At 47.6% G+C, this 20128-nt stretch overlaps 1 protein-coding gene across 3 annotated transcripts; it reads right to left on the bottom strand.

The window, feature by feature from the left end:
* Positions 1 to 298: 298 nt before the first annotated feature.
* On the bottom strand, positions 299 to 19604 carry LOC127584330 (astacin-like metalloendopeptidase). Of its 3 annotated transcripts, none has more exons than XM_052041034.1 (10): positions 19444 to 19604; positions 19029 to 19133; positions 18842 to 18943; positions 18471 to 18532; positions 17827 to 17920; positions 14848 to 14965; positions 13940 to 14121; positions 10651 to 10732; positions 4373 to 4533; positions 299 to 1025 (listed from the first exon to the last, which is right to left on the bottom strand). In XM_052041034.1, the coding sequence occupies exons 2-10, from the start codon at positions 19069 to 19071 to the stop codon at positions 949 to 951; spliced, it is 921 nt and encodes a 306-aa protein (XP_051896994.1). In that variant the 5' UTR covers positions 19072 to 19133; positions 19444 to 19604; the 3' UTR covers positions 299 to 948. The 3 variants fall into 3 exon arrangements, with proteins under 3 accessions (XP_051896994.1, XP_051896996.1, XP_051896995.1); XM_052041036.1 differs by having other exon boundaries at positions 4451 to 4533; positions 19444 to 19478; XM_052041035.1 differs by lacking the exon at positions 19444 to 19604 and having other exon boundaries at positions 19029 to 19147.
* Positions 19605 to 20128: the final 524 nt, after the last annotated feature.

Below are 20128 nucleotides of genomic sequence, written 5' to 3'. Positions count from 1 at the left end.
CAGAGGGGAACAGCACTGAACCAGGCCATTCAGCCCATCGAGTCTGTGTTGACTATCAACCACCCATTTACACTAATCCTCGCCCAACACATTTTATTCTCTCCATACTCCCATCAACAGTGGTGCAGCAGGTAGAGCCGCTGCCTCACACCACCAGAGACCCTGGTTCAATCCTGACCTCAGGGGCTGTCTGTGTGGAGTTTGCAAGTTCTCCCTGTCACTCTGTGGGTTTCCCCCGGGTGCTCCTGTTTTGTTCCCACATCCCAAAGACATGGGGGTCAGTAGGTTAAATGGCTGCTGTACGTTGTCCCTAGTAGGTGGGTGAGGGGTAGAATCTGGGGGGAGTTAATGGGAACATGGGGAGAATGAAAAGGGACTAACGTAGGATCAGTGTAAACGGCTGGTTGGAGTTCAGCAGGAACAGTGGCCAAAGGGCCCTGTTTCCGTGCCGCATCACTCTATGATTCTACACGCCCTTACACACCAGGGACAATTTACAGCAGCCAATTAACCCACCAACCTGCACGTCTTTGGGACGTGGGAGGAAACCAGAGCACCCGGGGGAAACCCAAACGGTCACAGGGAGAACGTGCAAACTCCACAAAGGCAGCACTGGAGGTTGGGATTGGACCTGGGTTGCTGAAGCTGGGAGACAGCGGCTCTTCCAATGCCACCCGAGAATGTCCATTCTATTTACTCCAAGTAGTTATCAAAGTTTCTTTTATTTTCAAGTCTGATCTCAGTGAATGGCGGAGCAGGAGTGAGGCATCAGATGACCCCACCACTGCTTTGGTTTCTTGTGTTTGTTCTGCTCTCAACCGTCTCTCAGAGTGAACATTCCGGGTCACAGGAGCAAACCTCGTTCCTTCCTTTTGCCTCTGGTTCTCCTCCCTCACCATAACAGGCCACGACTCTGACGCCTCTGTCTAATCTCCTCGCGGTCCCTGATCAAAACGGAAGCCAAAATGCCTGGTGCACTTTGCACTGCTCCTTCTGCTGGGACATCAGGGAAACGTCTCTCCACACTGCAGGGGAATAAAAAAAGGAAAGTTGCCGAAAGGAGTGTGGGCTTTTCTATCGGAATGTCAGGGGAACTGTTGGATCACGAGTGGATCAGTGCAGCAGAACTCCCTCCCTAACTCCTGAAATGTTTGATTCTTGCCAAAAGGTTTCATTTCTGTCGATACACAGAAAAAGAAACTGCAAACAGCAAAACAAGCCAGAGAGAGTAAAATTAAACACAAGGCTTTTGGGTGAAGGGCATGCAGTCACTGAAAGGTGTCCAATCAGTGCGGCAGTGCCTTAGAAAAAAAATAATCAATGGCATGTAATCAGGGTTATTTTTCCTCCACTCGCTCTGTTCTTGGTGACTCAGGATTTGTTATGGGATCATGACCTTCCTCTCGCAGAAGAACATTTGTATCTATAATCCAGAGACATATACAAGCAGCACTCTGTACCAAATGCTCTGATAGAAGGCATCCTATCTACATACAACTGCCTCTGCAATGTCAGTTTTTTAAAAAAAAATCAGACAGATAAAGGGCTCACTTCACCCTCAGGATGGACGTTTGCTTCCGTGGGGGAAGAACAGACCAAGTCGCATGGTCTGCAATCTCAAACCCTACAAAGGGCAAAGGATGACTGTCAGGAACTGGTTAAGACATTTTAGAGACAGTGATTGTTGTTTGAAAGTTTCTTTGAGGGAAGTTGCAATGCTCGGAAGTTATTGGAAGCCACATACTTCAGAGAACTGTGCAGTCATTTTTGAAGGATTAAGCCAATTATAGTATTCCTTGGAGACATGGATAGGAGAGGTTTAGAGCACTATGGGCCAAACACAGGCAAACAGGACTAGCACACTGGGCAACAGTTAGCGTGGACCAGTTGGGCCGAAGGGCCTCTTTCCATGCTCTATGACATACACTGGTGAGCAGTGAGAAAATGGATGTCTGTGCCTTCCACAAATAACAGACACATTTTGATGATATTTTTCATACTCCAAATACCTTGGTGCTAAAAGGCACGTTGGTACAGTTGGAATGAAGTCTAGTCACTATTGTAATGTTGGAAACACTGCAGCAATCTGAACACAGCAAGCTCCCACAAACAACATGATCAGGACCAAGTCATTTGTTCTAACTGCACAGAGTGAGGAACGACTAAATCGGGCAAGTCCTAGGGCGGGCACAGTTAGTAGTACAGCCGCTGCCTCACACCTCCAGTGACCTGGGTCAACCCTGATCTCTGGTGCTGTCTTGTGTGCAGTTTGCACATTCTCCCTGTGACCGCGTGGGTTTGCCCGGGTGCTTCAACTTCCTCCAACATCCCAAGGATGTGCGCATTGGTAGGGGAATCAGTTGCTGTAAATTACCCCTAGTGTGTAGGCGAGGGGCAGCATCGGGGGGGGGGGGGGGGGGGGTGGTTGATGGGAATGTGGGGAGAATAACATAGGATGAGTGTAAATGGGCATTTGTTGGTCACAGACTGTGGGCTGAAGGGCCCCGTTTCTGTACTGTACAATTCCACACTGTTTCTAACACAAAAAGCTGCTGGGATCTTTTCCATCTTCAAGAGATGTAACATCTCAGCCAATGAGGGAGAGCTCTTCCCACAGCATGACTGCAGTACCAGCTCACATTGGGGCACATTTATTATGCAACCTTTCATCAGGTGACAGAAGGCCCCATCTGCCACCTGAACTACAGGGAGTGATCCCCAGTATTTAATCCATGTTAGTGCTGTGGGTGTGGGATATCTGGGAACTATCACCCTGGTGTTTGTCAGAATTGCTGTGTGCACGATGGTTACTGGGCTTTCTACGTTGCATTGGAACGGCGACCACACTTCACAAGTACACAGGACGCAGATTCAATTCTCTCCTCTACTGAGCCACAGCTGACACTTTATGAGTCACAGAGCTCTACAGCACAGAAACAGCCCTTTCTGCCCATCTAGTCCATGTTGACCTGATCTTCTGCCCAGCCCCATCTACCTGCACCTATACCATATTCCCATCCATGTACCCATCCAAACTTCTCAAAGTTTACAATTGAACCTGCATCCATCACTTCTGCTGGCAGCTCATTCCACATTCGCACCATCCTCTGAGTGAAGAAGTTTCCCCTCAGATTCCCTTTAAACATTTCACCTTTCACCCTAAACCTATGTCCTTTAGTTCTAGTCTCACCCAACCTGAGGGGAAAGAGCCTGCATGCATTCACCCTATCTGTACCCCTCATAATTTTGTATACTGTACTTCTATTAGATCTCCCCTTATTCCCTGGAGCGCAAGAGAATGAAGTCCAAACCTATTCAATCTTTCCCTATAATTCAGGTCCTCAACTCCCAGCAACATCCGTGTAAATTTTCTCTGCACTTTTTCAAGCTTATTGATATCTTTCCTGTAGGTAGGTGACCAGAACTGCACACAATTCTCCAGATTTGGCCTCACCAATGTTTTGTACAACTTCAACATAACATTCCAACTCCTGTATTCAATGCCCCGATTTATGAAGGCAAAGTGCCAAAAGCTCTCTTTATGACCCTATCTACCTGTGACGCCACTTTCAAGGAACTATGGATCTGGATTCCCAGGTCCCTTTGTTCTACCGCACACCTCAGTGTCCTACCATTCACTGTGCAAGTCTTACCCTGGTTTGTCCTCCCAAAGTGCAACACCTCACTTGTCTGCATTAAATTCCATCTGCCATTTTTTAGCCCATTTTCCCAGCTGGTCCAGATCACTTCACAAGCTTTGAAAGCCTTCCTCGCTGTCCACTACGCCCCCAATCTTAGCGTCACCTGCAAATTTGCTGATCCAGTTTACCACATTATCAGCTAAATCATTAATGTATATGATAAACAGCAATGGACCCAGCACTGATAAAGTAAGTTTTTCCTCCACATTTAATCTGTAATGTCTCAGAGAAGCAAAAGAACTTCGTGAAATGACAGTACAGGTTGGATTGTGTCAATTACAAATCCCACACAGCCACTCAACAACTCATGAACTATTTCTGAGATCCATACAGATCCACACTCTTCCTAATCTGACGTCCAAGTAATTTACGGTTGTACTCTGAACTACCAGCAATTCCCTTTTTCATTTTTTTTTTAAGAAAGAAAAGCTAGAATTCCTTCCCTCTGTTCCCACAAGTAAGGAGCAGTCAGACCAACCATCAGGAGTCTGCCCACGGTTCAAAACCCACAAAACTAAGCAGAAGTATCACTGATGGAATCTGAACAACTGAATTCAACTTCACATCTGCTCGCCTCAGACACGGCTGGTGTGAAGTGACTGACTTTGGTAGGTTTCAGTTTACTGGGAGCCACACATTCTCTTAAGAGCATGGGTTCCTCGGGCCCTTACGTTTCACTGCGTCAGCCTGGTCTTTGAGATGTGCCGTGCAGTTGTAGAGCCGGTTAACCTTCAGCAAGTCCAACTCACTCAAGCGGATTCGTTGGCCAATCACAGCATCTGTATCCATCAGCGGCGTCAAGGTTGGCTGTCCATTCTTGGAAAATGCTGACCTGTAATTGGACATCAATACGCATTAAAACTTGACAATAACAAAGCCTGCATTTATGTAGCTGCCATTTTTAGAGCAGCTTTGGGCATTTTGCTCCATCAAAGAAAACAGAATTGCAAACTAGGAGAGCCAAGGACAAGCAACGCTGACACTGGCAGGGCTGAAAGGACAGTTTTAAACAGAAGATGCCGAGGTTTAAAGGAGGAAATCTCCAAGTTTTGTACCAGGCAGCAATTACATTCAGGGCCAGGAGTGGAGATAGGAGAGGGTTGCAGGGCCAAGAAGGTTACATTGGAATCATACATCACAGAAACAGGCCCTTCAGCCCAACTCGTCCATGCTGACCGTGGTGCCCACCAAGCTAGTCCCATTTGTCAACGTTTGGCCCATATCCCTCTAAACCTTTTCTATCCGTGTACTTATCCAAGTGTCTTTTGAAAGTTGTTATTGTACCTACCTCAACCACTTCCTCTGGCAGCTCGTTCCATATTACCTTGATTCTGCTCTAACTCCATCTACAAGTTTGCAGATGACACCACCGTTGTAGGCCGTATCTCAAACAGTGATGAGTCAGAGTACAGGAAGGAGATAGAGGGCTTAGTGGAATGGTGTCATGACAACAACCTTTCCCTCAATGTCAACAAAACTAAAGAGCTGGTCATTGACTTCAGGAAAGGGGGCAGTGTACATGCACCTGTCTACATCAATGGTGCCGAGGTCAAGAGGGTTGAGAGCTTCAAGTTCCTGGGTGTGAACATCACAAACAGCCTGTCCTGGTCAAATCACGTAGATGCCACAGCCAAGAAAGCTCACCAGCGCCTCTACTTCCTCAGGAGGCTAAAGAAATTCGGTTTGTCCCCTTTGACTCTCACCAACTTTTACTGATGCACCATAGAAAGCATCCTATCTGGATGTATCACGGCTTGGTATGGCAATTGCTCTGCCCAGGACTGCATGAAGCTGCAGAGAGTTGTGGACACAGCCCAGCACATCACGGACACCAGCCTCCCCTCCTTGGACTCTTGTCTTTACCTCTCATTGTTTTGGTGTAGCAGCCAGCATAATCAAAGACCCCACCCACCCGGGACAATCTCTCTTCTCTCCTCTTCCATCAGGTAGAAGATACAGGAGCCTGAGGGCATGTTCCACCAGACTTAAGGACAGATTCTACCCCACTGTGATAAGACTATTGAACGGTTCCCTTATACAATGAGATGGACTACAACCTCATGATCTACCTCGTTATGACCTTGCACCTTATTGCACTGCACTTTCTCTGTAGCTGTGACACTTTATTCTGTACTGTTACTGTTTTTACCTGTATTACCTCAATGCACTCAGTACTAACTCAATGTAACTGCACTGTGTAATGAATTGACCTGTACAATCGGTTTGTAAGACAAGCTTTTCACTGTATCTCGGTACAAGTGACAATAATAAACCAATGAAGAAGTTGCCCTTCAGGTCCCTTTTAAATCTTTCCCCCCTCTTCTTAAACCTGTGCCCTCTAGTTTTTAGTTCCCCTTCCCTGGGAAAAAGACTGTGCGCATTCACCCCATCTATGCCTCTCATAATTTTATACACCTCCATCAGATAACCACTTAGTCTCCTACACTCCAAGGAATGAAGTCCTAGCCTGGCCAACCTCTCTCTATAACTCAGGCCCTCGAGTCCTGGCAGCATCCTTGTATATGTTCTCTGCGTTCTTTCCAGTTTAATCACATCCTTCCTATAACAGGGCGACCCAAACTGTACACAAGACTCCAAGTGCAGCCTCGTCAATGACTTGTACAACTGCAACATAACATCCCAACTCTTGTACTCAGTGCCCTGAGTGATGAAGACCAGTGTGCCAAACACCTTCTTCACCACCTTGTCTACCTGTGACACCGCTTTTGATGAACTATGTACTTGTACTCCTAGGTCCCACTATTCCGCAACACTCCCAAGGGCCCTACCGTTCACTGTGAAAGTCTTACCCTGGTTTGACTTCCAAAAGAAAATGCAACACTTCGAACTTATCTGAATTGAAAGCCGTTTGCCAATCTTCGGCCTGCTTACCCAGTTAATCAAGATTTTTGATAACCATCTTTACTGTCCATGACACCAACCATCCATAAACTTACCAGCTGTGCCTTATAAATGATTTGGATGAAACTGTATATAAATAACGAACAAAGGTCCCAGCACTGACCCCCAAGGCACACCACTAGACTCAGTCCTCCAGTCCGAGAAACAACCTTTAACCAGCACCCTCTGCTCCCTACCATGGAGCCAATTATGAATTCAAGCAACTATCACCCTGGATCCCATGTGATCTAACCTTCCAGAGCAGCCTGCCATTCGGGATCTATCAAAGGCTTTGCTGAAGTTCATATAGACAATGTCCACTGCCCTACCCTCATCTATCCTCTTGGTTACCTCTTTGAAAAACTCTAATAGATTTGTCAAACATGATTTCCCACACACAAAACAGTGCTCACTATCCCTAATCAGACTTTGTCTATCCAAATGTTGATAGATCCTGTCCCTCAGAATTCCCTCCAGTAACTTAACCACCACTGATGTCACACTCACCAGCCTGTATTTCCTCGGCTTGTCTTTGCTGCCCTTCTTAAGCAATGGTAAAACATTAGCCATCCTCCGTTAGCCACCTTCCAGAACTTCACCTGTGGCTAAAGATGAACCAAGTATCTCTGCAAGGGCTTCTGCAATTTCTTCCCTAGCTTCCTACAAGGTCCGAGGATGCACTCGATCAGGCCCTGGGGATTTATCCACCTTAATGCGCTTTAAGGCTGCCAATACCTCCTCCGTGGTAATTCGTATGTGGTCCAAGTCATTTCCCTCATTTCTTTAGCATCATTTTCTCCACAGTCAAAAATGATGAGAAATATTCATTAAAAATCTCGTCCACCTCCTGTAGCTCCACACATAGACAGCCATGCTGATCTTTAAGAGGACCTATTCTCTCCCTAGCCATCCTTTTATTCTTAATATGCCTGTAGAATCTCTTGGGATTTTCCTTAACCCTACCTGTCAGATCAATCTCATACGGTCTCTTTGCCATCCTAATTTCCCTTAAGTGTACTCCTACACTTCTTATAGTCATCAAGGGTTTCGCTTGTTCTCGATTGCCTAAACCCAATGTATGCCTCCTCCTTTTTCCTGGCCAGAGCCTCAATATCTCTTGTAAACCAGGGTTCCCTAAACCTGCCAGCCATGCCCTTCACCAAAGCAGGAACGTGCTGCCCCTGGACTTATTGCACTTTTAGACACCTCCCACTTGCCAGTTGTCCCTTTACCCACAAACAGTCTCACCCAATGGACCTCTGCAAAATCCCATCTAACATCTCCAAAATTGGCCCTGCTGCAGTTTAGGAACTTAACCTGTGGACCAGTCCTGTCTTTCTCCATAACTATGTTAAAACTAATAGAATTATGGTCACTGGTCCCAAAGTGCTCCCCTACTGACACTTCAGTCACTTGCCCTACCTTGTTCCCCAAGAGGAGGTGCAGTGTTACATCCTCTCTAGTAGGACCCCACAGAGATAACACGGGCCAAACACTGGCAATGTGCAAACGGGGCTCCACGTAATTTAGCAGAAGGGGAATGAAATTTTGGACAAGCTCAGTTATTGAGGTGGCAGGTTCCAAGTAACTGCCATAACTTCAAGCATTCAGAGCAGGATCTGAAAACTGAGACCTGGAGACCTCCAAGAGAGACAGACAATACTCCACCCATCACCCTTAGACCATAGAACCATAGACCAATACAGCACAATACAGGTCCTTCGGCCCACCATGTTGTGCCGACCTTCAAACCACTCCTAAGATTATCTAACCCCTTCCTCCCACATATCCCTTTATCTTAAATTCCTCCATATGCTTATCTAACAATCTCTTGAACTTGCCCAACATATCAGCCTCCACCACCATCCCCGGCAGCACATTCCATGCACCAACCACTCTGGGTGAAAAACCTCCCTCTGATGTCTCCCTTGAACTTCCCACCCAGTACCTTAAAGCCATGACCTCTTGTATTGAGCATTGGTGCCCTGGGAAAGAGGGCTGGCTGTCCACCCTATCTATTCCTCTTAATATTTTGTATACCGCTATCATGTCTCCCCTCATCCTCCTCCTCTCCAATGAGAACAGCCCTAGCTCCTTTAGTCTTTCCTCATAATCCATACTCTCTAATCCAGGCAGCATCCTGGTAAAACTCCTCTGCAACCCTTTCCAACGCCTCCACCTCCTTCCTATAATGAGGTGACCAGAACTGGACACAGTACTCTACCAGAGTTTTGTAAAGCTGCATCATTACTTCGTGGCTCTTAAACTCGATCCCACGACTTATGAAAGCCAACACCCCATAAACTTTCTTAACTACCCTATCCACCTGTGTGGCAACTTACAGTGATCTGTGGATATGAACCCCCAGATCCCTCTGCTCCTCTACACTGCCCAGAATCCTGCCATCTACCTTGTATTCCGCCTTGGAGTTTGTCCTTCCAAAGTGTACGACCTCGCACTTCTCCAGATTGAACTCCATCTGCCACTTGTCAGCCCAGCTCTGCATCCTATCAATATCCCTCTGTAAGCTTCGACAGCCCTCCACACTATCCACAGCACCACTGATCTTTGTGTCATCTGCAAACTTGCTAACCCAGCCTTCCACCCCCTCATCTTAGTCATTAATAAATATCACAAAAAGTAGAGGTCCCAGAACCGATCCCTGTGGGACACCACTAGTCACAGCCCTCCAATCTAAATGCACTCCCTCCACTACAACCCTCTGCTTTCTACAGGCAAGCCAATTCTGAATCCACACAGCCAAGCCTCCCCGGATCCCTTGGCCTCTGACCTTCTGAAGAAGCCTACTATGCGGAACCTTGTCAAATGCCTTACTAAAATCCAGGTAGATCACATCTACTGCACTACCCTCATCAATCTTCCTGGTCACCTCCTAAAAGGATCCTATCAGGCTTGTGAGGCAAGATCTTCCCTTCACAAAGCCATGCTGGCTGTCCCTAAATCAGTCCATGATTCTCTAAATGCTCATAGATCCTATCCAAGAATCCTTTCCAACAGCTTGCCCACCACAGAAGTAAGGCTCACTGGTCTATAATTCCCTGGACTATCCCTGCTACCTTTTTTTGAATAAGGGGACAACATTTGCCACCCTCCAATCCTCCGGTACCATTCCCGTGGACAACGAGGACTCAAAGATCCTAGCCAACGGTTCAGCAATCTCCTCCCTCGCCTCACGAAGCAGCCTGGGGAATATTCCGTCAGGCCCCGGGGACTTCTCTGTTCTAATATTTTCTAACAGCTCCAACACATCCTCTCTTGATATCTACATATTCTAGAACATTACCCTTACCAACACTGTCCTCAGCGTCATCAAGACCCCTCTCCTTGGTGAATACTGAAGAGAAGTATTCATTGAGAACCTCGCCCACTTCCACAGCTTCCAGGCTCATCTTCCCACCTTTGTCTCTAATCGGACCTACCTTTACTCTAGCCATCCTTCTGCTCTTCACATACAAGTAAAAAGCCTTGGGATTCTCCTTAACCCTACTCACCAAAGCCTTTTCATGTCCCCTTCTTGCTCTCCTCAGCCCTTTCTTAAGCTCCTTCCTTGCTACTCTATATTCCTAACGAGCCCTGTCCGATCCTTGCTGCTTACACCTCATGTATGTTGCCTGCTTCTTCCTAACTAGTTGTTCCACCTCTCTCGTCACCCACGGTTCCTTCACTCTGCCATTCCTTCTCTGCCTCACCGGGACAAATTTATCCCTAACATCCTGCAAGAGATCCCTGAACATCAACCACATCTCTATAGTACTCTTCCCTTCAAAAATGTCATCCCAATTCATACACTCACAAGTTCTAGCCTTATAGCCTCATAATTCACCTTTCCCCAATTAAATATCTTCCCGTCCTCTTTGCTCCTATCCCTGTCCATGACAATTCTAAAGGTTATGGAGCAATGGTCACTGTCCCCCAAGTGCTCACCCACCGATAGATCTGTCAGCTGACCCAGTTCATTACCTAAAACTAGATCTAATATGGCATTCCCTCTAGTCGGCCTGTCAACATACTGTGACAGGAATCTTACCTGCTATAGTGCAGGATGGAGCCATAATCATATTTGGACTTCAAATTATTGGTGTTTTTCTTCAAGAAATTATGTTCATAACCTGAAAGAGAAACATGGCAGAAACTGACCAATCACAGCACACTTGGATATTCCTGATGTCCTGCAATGAGACCATTGCTGACAGGCCACAGGACAGCACAAAACACAAAGGCAAATGGTTCTCAATTTGTTTGAGGAAAGAAAGAGTTGTTTTCTTTGTGTATAAGAAGTTTATTTTGAATTTCACCATTCTGAACTGTTTCTACATTTATACAGCACAGACCCTTCGGCCCACCTCGTCCATGCTGACCCAGATGTCTGTCTACACTAATCCCATTTGCATGAATCAGACCTGTATCCCTCTACACCTCTCCTGTCCAAACACCTTCTAACTGCTGTAAATGTATCCATCTCCACAACCTCCTCTGGCAGCTCACTCCAGGTAACCACCACCTTCTGTGTGAAAAATCTAATGCTCAAATCTTCTTTAAATGTCTCCCCTTCCACCTTAAACCTGTGGCCTCTTGTTCTAGACTCACCTGCCCTAGGGAAAGAAAGACTCTGCTCATCTATCCTCTCTACATCCCTCAATTTTATAAACTTCTATGTCACCCCCTCAGTCTCCTACATCCCAGTGAGAACAAACCCAGCCTGTCCAATCTCTCCTTACAACTCCAGCCCTCCATTCCAGGCAACATCCTGGTGAACCTGTTCTGCACCCTCTCTGTTGTCACCACACCCTTCCCGTGGTGCAGCAACCAGAACTGCACACAGTATGCCAAGTGCGGTCTGTTTTGCAAAGTTGCAGCATGACGTCAGTGGCCCAACCTACCAAATCACTGCCCAATCCACCTGTGTCGCCACTGTCAGGGAGCTATGGACTTGCAGCCCAAGGTCCTGCTCTACATCAATGCTCCCAAGGGCCTTGCCATCTACTGTACACGTCCTGCCCAGAATCTGACTTTCCAAGGTACATTACCTCACTTGTCCTGATTAGATTCCACCTGTCAATGCTCCACCCAACTTTCCAGGCGAGCCACGTTCCACTGTATCCTTAGACAACATTTTTCCCTATCTACAACTCTTAACAAGTTTGTAGAGGACACAAAAATTGGCAATCATCCATGTTATACAAGGTCCCAGCACCACTGGTTACAGACTCTCAGCCCTCCACCTCTGCTCCTGTCACCAGGCCCCTTCTGGATCCAGTTTGCCAAATGCCTTGGATCCTTTCTGCCTTAAGTGCCTGGACCAGCCTACTGCATGGGGCACAGTTGAAAGTCCACATAAACCACATCTACTGTGCTGCCTTCAAATTTTCTTAGTTACCTCCTCAAAAATCAGATCGACGAGACGTGATCTCCCCCCGCACAAAACCCTGCCGACTCCTCTTCCCATCTTTCCAAGCGAATCCTGTCCCTCAGAATCTTCTCTGGCGACTTCCCCACCACTGATGCCAGGCTCACTGGCCTGTAGTTTCCAGGCTTGTCCCTATGGCCTTTCTGAACAAGGGGCAACATTAGGTGTCCTCCAGCCTCCTAGTACCTCACCAGTGGCTAGTGAAGATGCAAACACCTCCATCAGATCCTCATCAATCTCCACCTTTGCTTCCCTTAGCATCCTGGGATAGATCCCTTCAGGCCCTGGGGATTTATCCACCCTAATGTGCTCCAATATTTCTCACACTTCCTCCTTCCTGACACAGATGTGCTCCGGAATATCAGCATATCCCTCGTGTCGCTCCTGCCTCACCCCCTCCTCCCTGCTGAACACCAACAAGAAGAATTCATTTATGACCTTTCTCATCTCCCCTGGCTCCAGGCACAGATGACCCCTCTGATCCCCAAGGGCACCTACTCTTTCTTTAGCTACCCTCTTGCTTCTACTAAACTTATATCAGGCTTTAGGATTCTCCTTAATCCTACTTGCCAGGGCCAGTTCATGGCCCCTTTGTCTCCTATATCCCCTATAAACTTCCAAGGATCCATTCTTTACCAATTTCCTAAACCTGACACATACTTCCCTTCCCCACCCCCTCTCTGATCAAAACCTTCAATGACCTTTGTTACCCAAGGTCCCTTCATCTTACCATCTTTTCCTCTTATCCTTACAGGGACACGCTGACTCCGATCTCTTTACCACCTCACTTTTAAACACCTCCCACCCATCAGATGTTGCTCCCCCTCTGTAGCAGCTGCTCCCAATCTACCTCCCCCAGGTCCTGTCCTACACTATTGAGACCCACCTTCTCCCAGCTTAGGGGTCTACTGAGGATCAACCTTATCTTTTACCAGGAAGCTTTACCAACCTATGGTCAAGATTTCACCACCACTTACCCATCCTCATTGCCCAAAGTCTAATAAAACCACCACCTCCAAGCAGACCAGTGACAATTCAACCTTCTGAGGTGGTGACCTTCCTGTGATGCAAGAATTCACCCCTCCCGCTCTGTAAATACATCTCACACTCCCTGCAACCTGTCTTCACCAAACCTGCCCTCCAGGAACACACAGGGTAGTAGGAGGCGGTGGGGTGGGGGGAATTGGCCCAACAGTTACATCAGGGTCTGAGGGCAGTCTTTAGATATTGCCACTTTGAAACAAGAATTAGGGACCAGATAGGAAAGTCATGCAGGGATCCAGGGGAATTCTGGAGAAATTCCTTCACCAGGGAGCTGCCAGAATGCAGTGCTTATTCCCATGGGGAGCAGTCGAGGGCTGTGTTCAAGGGGTGTTAGAAAAGCAGAAGGAATTGACACATGTTGGTGAGATGTACCTTGTGTGAAGCATGGACTAGAAGGACTGAATGGTCTGCTTCCCTGCTGTAAACATTCACTAATGGAATGTGAATGTTGCTGGGACTGCCAGCCTTTACGGTGCATCCCTGACTCCCCCCCCCCCCCCCGAACCGAGGAAGCCGTTATGAACCAACCGGACCGGTGGACCTGCGGTGACTGGGCAAGGACAACACACCTCCCCTCCCAAAGGGCATTAGCAAACCAGGTGGGTTTTTGACAACAATCAGCAGTTGTGTCATTGCCATGGTCAGACCAATCCCAGGTGTAACTGATGACTTGAATTCTCCAGCTGCTGTGGTGGGATTCAAACTCACGTCCACGGGTCAATGGTCCACAACCCCGTACCGCACACCTCTATCCAAATGGAGCTGAATATCTCTGCCAGACCCAGAGAGACAGGAGACTCCGAGCTTAGGGTTAACCCTAACCTGGAGCTGGAGGACAGGAAATGAAAGGGAAGCAGGGCGTTACCAGGCCACACGTTCTTCCACTCGATCTTGATGTACTTGTCTCGGTCACTCCTCGCATGTTCGTGCCAGAAGCCCAAAGAGTGCATGATCTCGTGTTCAACAACTCCCTTCCCCTTCTTCAGGCAGTGCTGCTGCAGCGAGATGAGCTGCATCCCACCAACCCGTCCCACAGACGCAGAGCACCTGAGAGACAGAGACAAGGACCATTAGCCTCACGCCCAGGGAGAAACGGAAATACAGAGCTCCGAGTGATGGAGCACTGACACCCTGGGGATTCACAGGTCGTGGGCAACACTGGCACAAACCCAGCAGACATCTGCCCTCTGCATTGTGTATGGACTCAGGTCAGCTTCGCTTTGCTGAAGTCAGTAAACCGGAAGGTTTTACAGCAAGATTTCCAATATGGCCATTTCATTCCTTAAATCCACATTTACTTAAATCACTTTAATTCATTCAATTAAACCTCCCAGGTTAGGACCAAATCCCGAATGTATTCGAGACAGAGCAACTTTCCTTTTTCAAAACAGAGATCTGAAAGGAGATGTGGTTATGGGGCTGGCGAAGTGAAAGGGCGCCGGGTTAAAAAGGAAATCAGTCATGGAGCTGAACGGCAGAGCAGGTACGAGGGGCTGGATGTCTGTGTCTGCTCCCATTTCCTCTGTTCTGTGTTTTTATTAAACAGCCCTTGAAATACTAGCTCACTAATTGAAACCACAATGTTACCACATGGTAAAGGATGCCATTCTCAGGGTTGGGTGCACCCGCCCATACATCAGTTGTAAACTTGCCCTTTTCTGCATCAGGAGAGTTCCAGGGGTAACTGGGGACTGGGGGAAGTAGCTTGCATCCAGAGCAAGGAACCATCCGACCGGTCATGCCTCACCTCACTGCTGGGGGTTCTGTACATACCCGTGAATCGGCTGAATAGAGATGAAGTCCCTCTCGTCGGTGTGAGGAACAAATCGGATGCAGGTGAATTTTTCAAAGTCCTTAAAGCCTCGGCTGATGGCTTCCCGGGTCTGCTCATCTGGAGGGAGGGGAAAGTTTTAGGTTTTAGGTCATTTAGGTTTTAAAAACTACAAATCCTGCAGATTAAAAACGGAAAACATGGACGCAGATTCCGAATGTGGAAGGACGTGCATACGTAAATGACGTGGACGTAGGTGGGTGGAGATCAGTGGAGTTGTTGACAATGTGGAGGGTGGTTTTAGGCTACAGGGTGATATCCACATGTTGGTGACATGGGCTGAGGAGTGGCAGATGGAGTTTAATCCAGATAACTGCAAGGAGATGCATTTTGGGAGTACTAATGAGGTTAGATCTGAGGGAGTTTTGAGGAACAGAGGGACCTTGGTGTACTAGTCCAAGATCCTTGAAGCAGGCAGCACAGGTAGATAACATGGTTATAACAGCATATGGGATACTGGCCTTCGTTAGTCGGGACATGGAATACTGAGGCAGGGAGGTTATGGTCCAACTTTATCCAACAGAGGGGATTCACTGGGGTGTTGCAGTTCAGTTATGAGGAGACTGGAGAGGCTGGGTCTGTTCTCCCTGGAGCAGAGGGGGTTAAGAGGGGACATGATTGAGGTATATAAAATTATGAGGGGTACAGATGGGGTAGACTGCAGGAAACTTTTCCCCTCCTCAGAAGGGAATAAAACTAGAGAACACATATTTAAGGCAAGGGGGAAGAGATTTAGAGATTCCCTGAGGGGGACCGTGACCCAGAGAGTGGTGAGTACCCGGAACACACTGCTGAGAGAGTGGTGGACGCAGAGTCACTGACAGAGTTTAAGAAGTGTTGAGATGAGCACTTGAATCGCCCAGGAATAGGGGGCTACGGACCAAGTGTTGGGAGGTGGGGTTAGTACGGATTGGTGTCCACTGGCCGGCATGGACCTGGTGGGCCGAATGGCCTGTTGCCATGCTGGACAAGTCTATGATTTTAAAGAGCATCCAAATGTTGTGGAGTCATTTCTCCCATCAGAGCAGTAAAACACACCCTCTCTACCCTTTCGCATCTTTTAAACACAACATTCCACAGGAAGCAAACCACACCAGCAATCCTTCTGTGTGCACAACTTGCACACGAGAGCTTCTAACCATTAAGAAATTCTGCTGAATTTAAGAAACTGTCTAGGACCAAGTTTTTGCAGCAGGGGTGATGTCCTTGGGTGGAAACTCCAAGTTAGCCCTGCTGTTAGTGTGTGGTGCCCAAGGGCAGACTGTGGCCCTCAGAAACAACAAAGTTGAGAAGTTATGTCTCCGGTTAATTCCCAACAAGGTTCCAAGTCGAAGGGTTGCCACGATCCCTGGTGACCACTGGGGGAGGGACAGGCTCCAGCAATGCACCTCTCTGGTAGTGAGGAGCAACAGTCAGTGCCCGGAACAAGAGCTCACCATCAGAACCAGAACCTGGACCAGGGGTTGGAAGTGGCACAATGACAGCTCTAAATCAGATGTGACCACCTTTTATATCAACAGAAACCCAAATCAGATCAGAGGTAAAAAGGCAGCAATGAAAGTCAAACAATGCCCGAGACAGTGAAGTGGGGGCGTGGTGTTTGACAGCCACCGTGGGCTAAAGGCTTGGGCTCCTCCCTCTCGGATCTGTGAGAACCTCCCCGGATCATTTCCGAGATACTCAGCCAACATCCAAGAGCAGTGACAGACACCATAAACATGTGAATTGTGATCACTGCTGTTCGACAAAACGGATAAACCTTTGCATTTGCTGGAGTGCAGGAACAGACTGCGCGAGAAGATCTGTAGGGTGTCAATTAATCTGGTAGTTACACCTCCACGTTCACTGGAGAAGTACAAACATCGTTGGGCCAGGATCGTGCTCATTAGGCACCGGGTCAGGCTCCTGTTGTCCAGTTTCTCATCGGTTTCAGTTAAGAAGAAAATAAAATCAGGTAATAAGTCAAAGTCCTGTACTCAATCAGCTGACCTCAGCCAGGGATCCCCAGTCCTAATCAATGGAAGTGGCGGAGACAGGCTCACAACTGTGACCGAATTATGGGCTGTTCCACCACAAACCACTGGTCAAAGGCTTTCCCCCATCCTCATCTACCCACCCCCCCAATCGAAGCAGTCAACGCTCGTGGATCAGGGCAACCTCAGGTAATTCTGCGCTCAGTTAACCAGTTTGAAGGACAGAAGTGGAAGGTATTGTAAAGTCTCCAATGTCCTTCAGTTAGACAGAAGGTGTGGCTATTGCAGAGAAAGAAGCAGGCTTCGCTCTCAGTTTTAGTCGAATGTCCAGACAGCAAATCCCTGAGCTCAGGGAAGGAGCAGGTTACACGTCCTACCCTGTCCTACAGGCACTCGGCTCCCAGAGAGAGATTCACGTCTACCCTCGCATGGATGGTCACGGTGAAGATACTAAAGGACTTCAGTATCTTCCAGAAAGGAGCCATGTTTACCAGGCAATGGCCCAACTCAGCAAGGCAATGGTCAGTAGTACCCACACACCTTCAAGGTGGAACAGGGATTGGTTCAGGAACTCCGAGAGGGAGGCAATTCATCCCTCGGTGGTTTGGGGGAAGGCAGTGAGAGCACAGGGATCACCAGCGGTTACATGGAGGATCGAGACCTCTGGGTCTGTGGGTCACATCTCCAAACCTTCAGTGTGTAGGAATGTAACCCCACCAGGTCTGTACACACACACCTTCTCAATGCCAGGTGGGTGCCTCTATTAACTCACTACTTCTCCAAAGATTGTGGGGAGAGGGAGCCATGTCTTTCATCGGCCCCCTTGCACCTGTTCCCACCCGTCAATGCAGGAACACAGTCACAGCCCACTGATTCATACCAACCAGGGCATTTAAAGCTGCCATCTCCGTGTGGAGAGACTGTCCTTCCAACCCCATTGCCACCTACCGTACTGCAGTGAGATCTCGTACGGAATCCTCACCACACCATCCGGTGACTTCTGCCACGTTTGGGTTTTGGACGTTACAGCATTCCGCCAGAGCTGAGTGGGAGAGAGGAAACAGACTTACAGTCACACTGGGCACCTAAAACTTACACCGTGTCAACCTGCTGGCAAATCGTCAGGGTCCCGCTCCCCCAGAGAAGCTTCAGGCGGTGTCCAAACCCAGGTACCACAGTAAGGATTGGCAAAACAAAAGGATGGTACAATGTATCCAGCAGTGTCGACGGGCCACTGAAGGCATCGTGAAGACCCTGCCCCTTCTCCAGGAACAGGGATCAGAAGATAGACAAGCCCATAGATGAAAGGTAAGCAGTGCAAACACTCGGCTTCCCCGCAAAAGATTCACGTCAGCCCTTGCACAGACAGTCACACCACAACTTTACCTGCTTCGGGCAGCTTCAGGAGCAGACTACACACAGATCAGGCATCATCCTGGCAGGAGACATCAGCAGACTGGGACTCACCAGCTTCTCTTCCCCACCCCGCTCCCCACAAGACAAATAAATTGGCACACCAGTTCCAACAAGTCACGAGCCAACGGAGCAGAGCAATGTCACATGAACAACCAGAAACTGAGCGAGAAACTCACAGGTTTGATGATGTCTCCTTCAATGAGGAAGCTCCTCCAGGGCTTTTCGTACTGAAGGATACCTGCAGGCAGAAGATCAAACAGCAGCCGCTCAGACAGAATAAAAAGCAGAGCAGCCAGAGGGAAGTGACTTAGCACGGCTGCTGACTGCCACACACTTCATGATCAGGAATCAGTTTTAAACAACGACACCAGGGCAACCGGTAACTTTCTGAAGTACGTTTCCATTTGCTGGCAACCTGAGATTTCTTTCAGACAAGAAAGCCCAGTTACAGTCATTAGTAAAAGCTTCAAGCAAACTCCTACAGTAACTGCCAAGGACAGCTTACCCCATTTACACTGAAATAAACAGAAGAAAGTTAGGAACATACCTTGGTTAATCCCATCAATTGCATCTTCTTTTGTAAGCACAGTCTTGGCTTGAGCAGCATCCAGCTGAAATTTGCTGTCTTGCACTTTAACTTCACTCTGGCCTGTTGTTGCAACAGGAAAAGAAACAGTTGTTCAATGCAGAGAGCTAAGCAAAACACACAACTCCCAAAACAAAACAGTCACTACCTTTCTGCACAAGAGCCAGAATGAACCACAGGAGCTTCCACATTCTGCAACTTGAATCCGTGACTTAGGAAAAATTGCAAAAACTAATATTCAGCATCAGTGACTCTGTAATATTGGAGACAAGAAAAGAACTTTTAATCAAGTTAATCAAAACTGTTTTGCTGCATGAATGAGAGTTTGAATCTTTCTCCAAACTTGATTGCCAATTTGATCAAAGCCATTCCACCTGTTAACCATGGACAGAAGCTGTTTTAACCCTTTCAGAACTCTATCTATTCAAGCTGACTGCTAACAACATCATACTGTTGTAAACCAAGAGTGCCACTTTGAACAACAGGTATTTCTCCCCATATGAATTTGTACACAGACAAAGGACAGAGAACCACTCTTGCACAGTATGAGCTCACCAACACACCTTCCCAGCCTGTGCCATATTCTCCTCTTCTATCCTGGCCCCTTCTCTTCCCTCTCCCTCCCACCTCAAGGGCTAATTAACCTCAATAGAGTCAGAGCAGAAGTGTGTGTAAAGTACACACAGCTGACGAGGGGCAGGGAGTGAGGAGGAGACAGCCAACTGAGGGTGAGGTAAACACAGAGAGAGATGGAAGGAAGAGCAAGTGTCTTAATCTCAAATATGTGCTGAATGTGCATTGTTTTGTTAAGTGGCTGTGGTATATCTCTGTGTTGTCATGATTTCAACAATGAAAATATCTTTCAGTTTGGCATCCAACAAGATGAACGATACCAGAGTAGCCTGTAGTCTGTCAACACTTCTCAGAGTTGTCCAGAATTCAGCTTCTGAATTCTGAAGAATGATATAAGTGGCATCTCGACAAGTAAAGTAAAAGAAAACGCATCCAGCCTTTACCTCAGAAAAAGCAAATTCAAATCCTGCTCGAAACTGGGGTTAAAGTCAGTTTGTCGACTTTAAGGAATTTAATCCAAGTGAGTCACTTCTGACTTGCACTGGTCCCAGATAAGCAACAGCTTAGTTTTAGAATTCTCATCCTTGATCAAATCCCTTTTTAACCCATCCCTTCCTTTCTCTGTAACCCTGTCCACTTTAGTTGCTCAATCAATGGCGACTGTACCTTTAACTT

This window comes from Pristis pectinata, chromosome 29, assembly GCF_009764475.1.
Source record: "Pristis pectinata isolate sPriPec2 chromosome 29, sPriPec2.1.pri, whole genome shotgun sequence".
In the NCBI taxonomy this organism is placed as follows: Eukaryota; Metazoa; Chordata; class Chondrichthyes; order Rhinopristiformes; family Pristidae; genus Pristis; species Pristis pectinata.
Note: the sequence above shows the minus strand (reverse complement) of the source record. Positions and strands in the feature narration are given on the sequence as shown.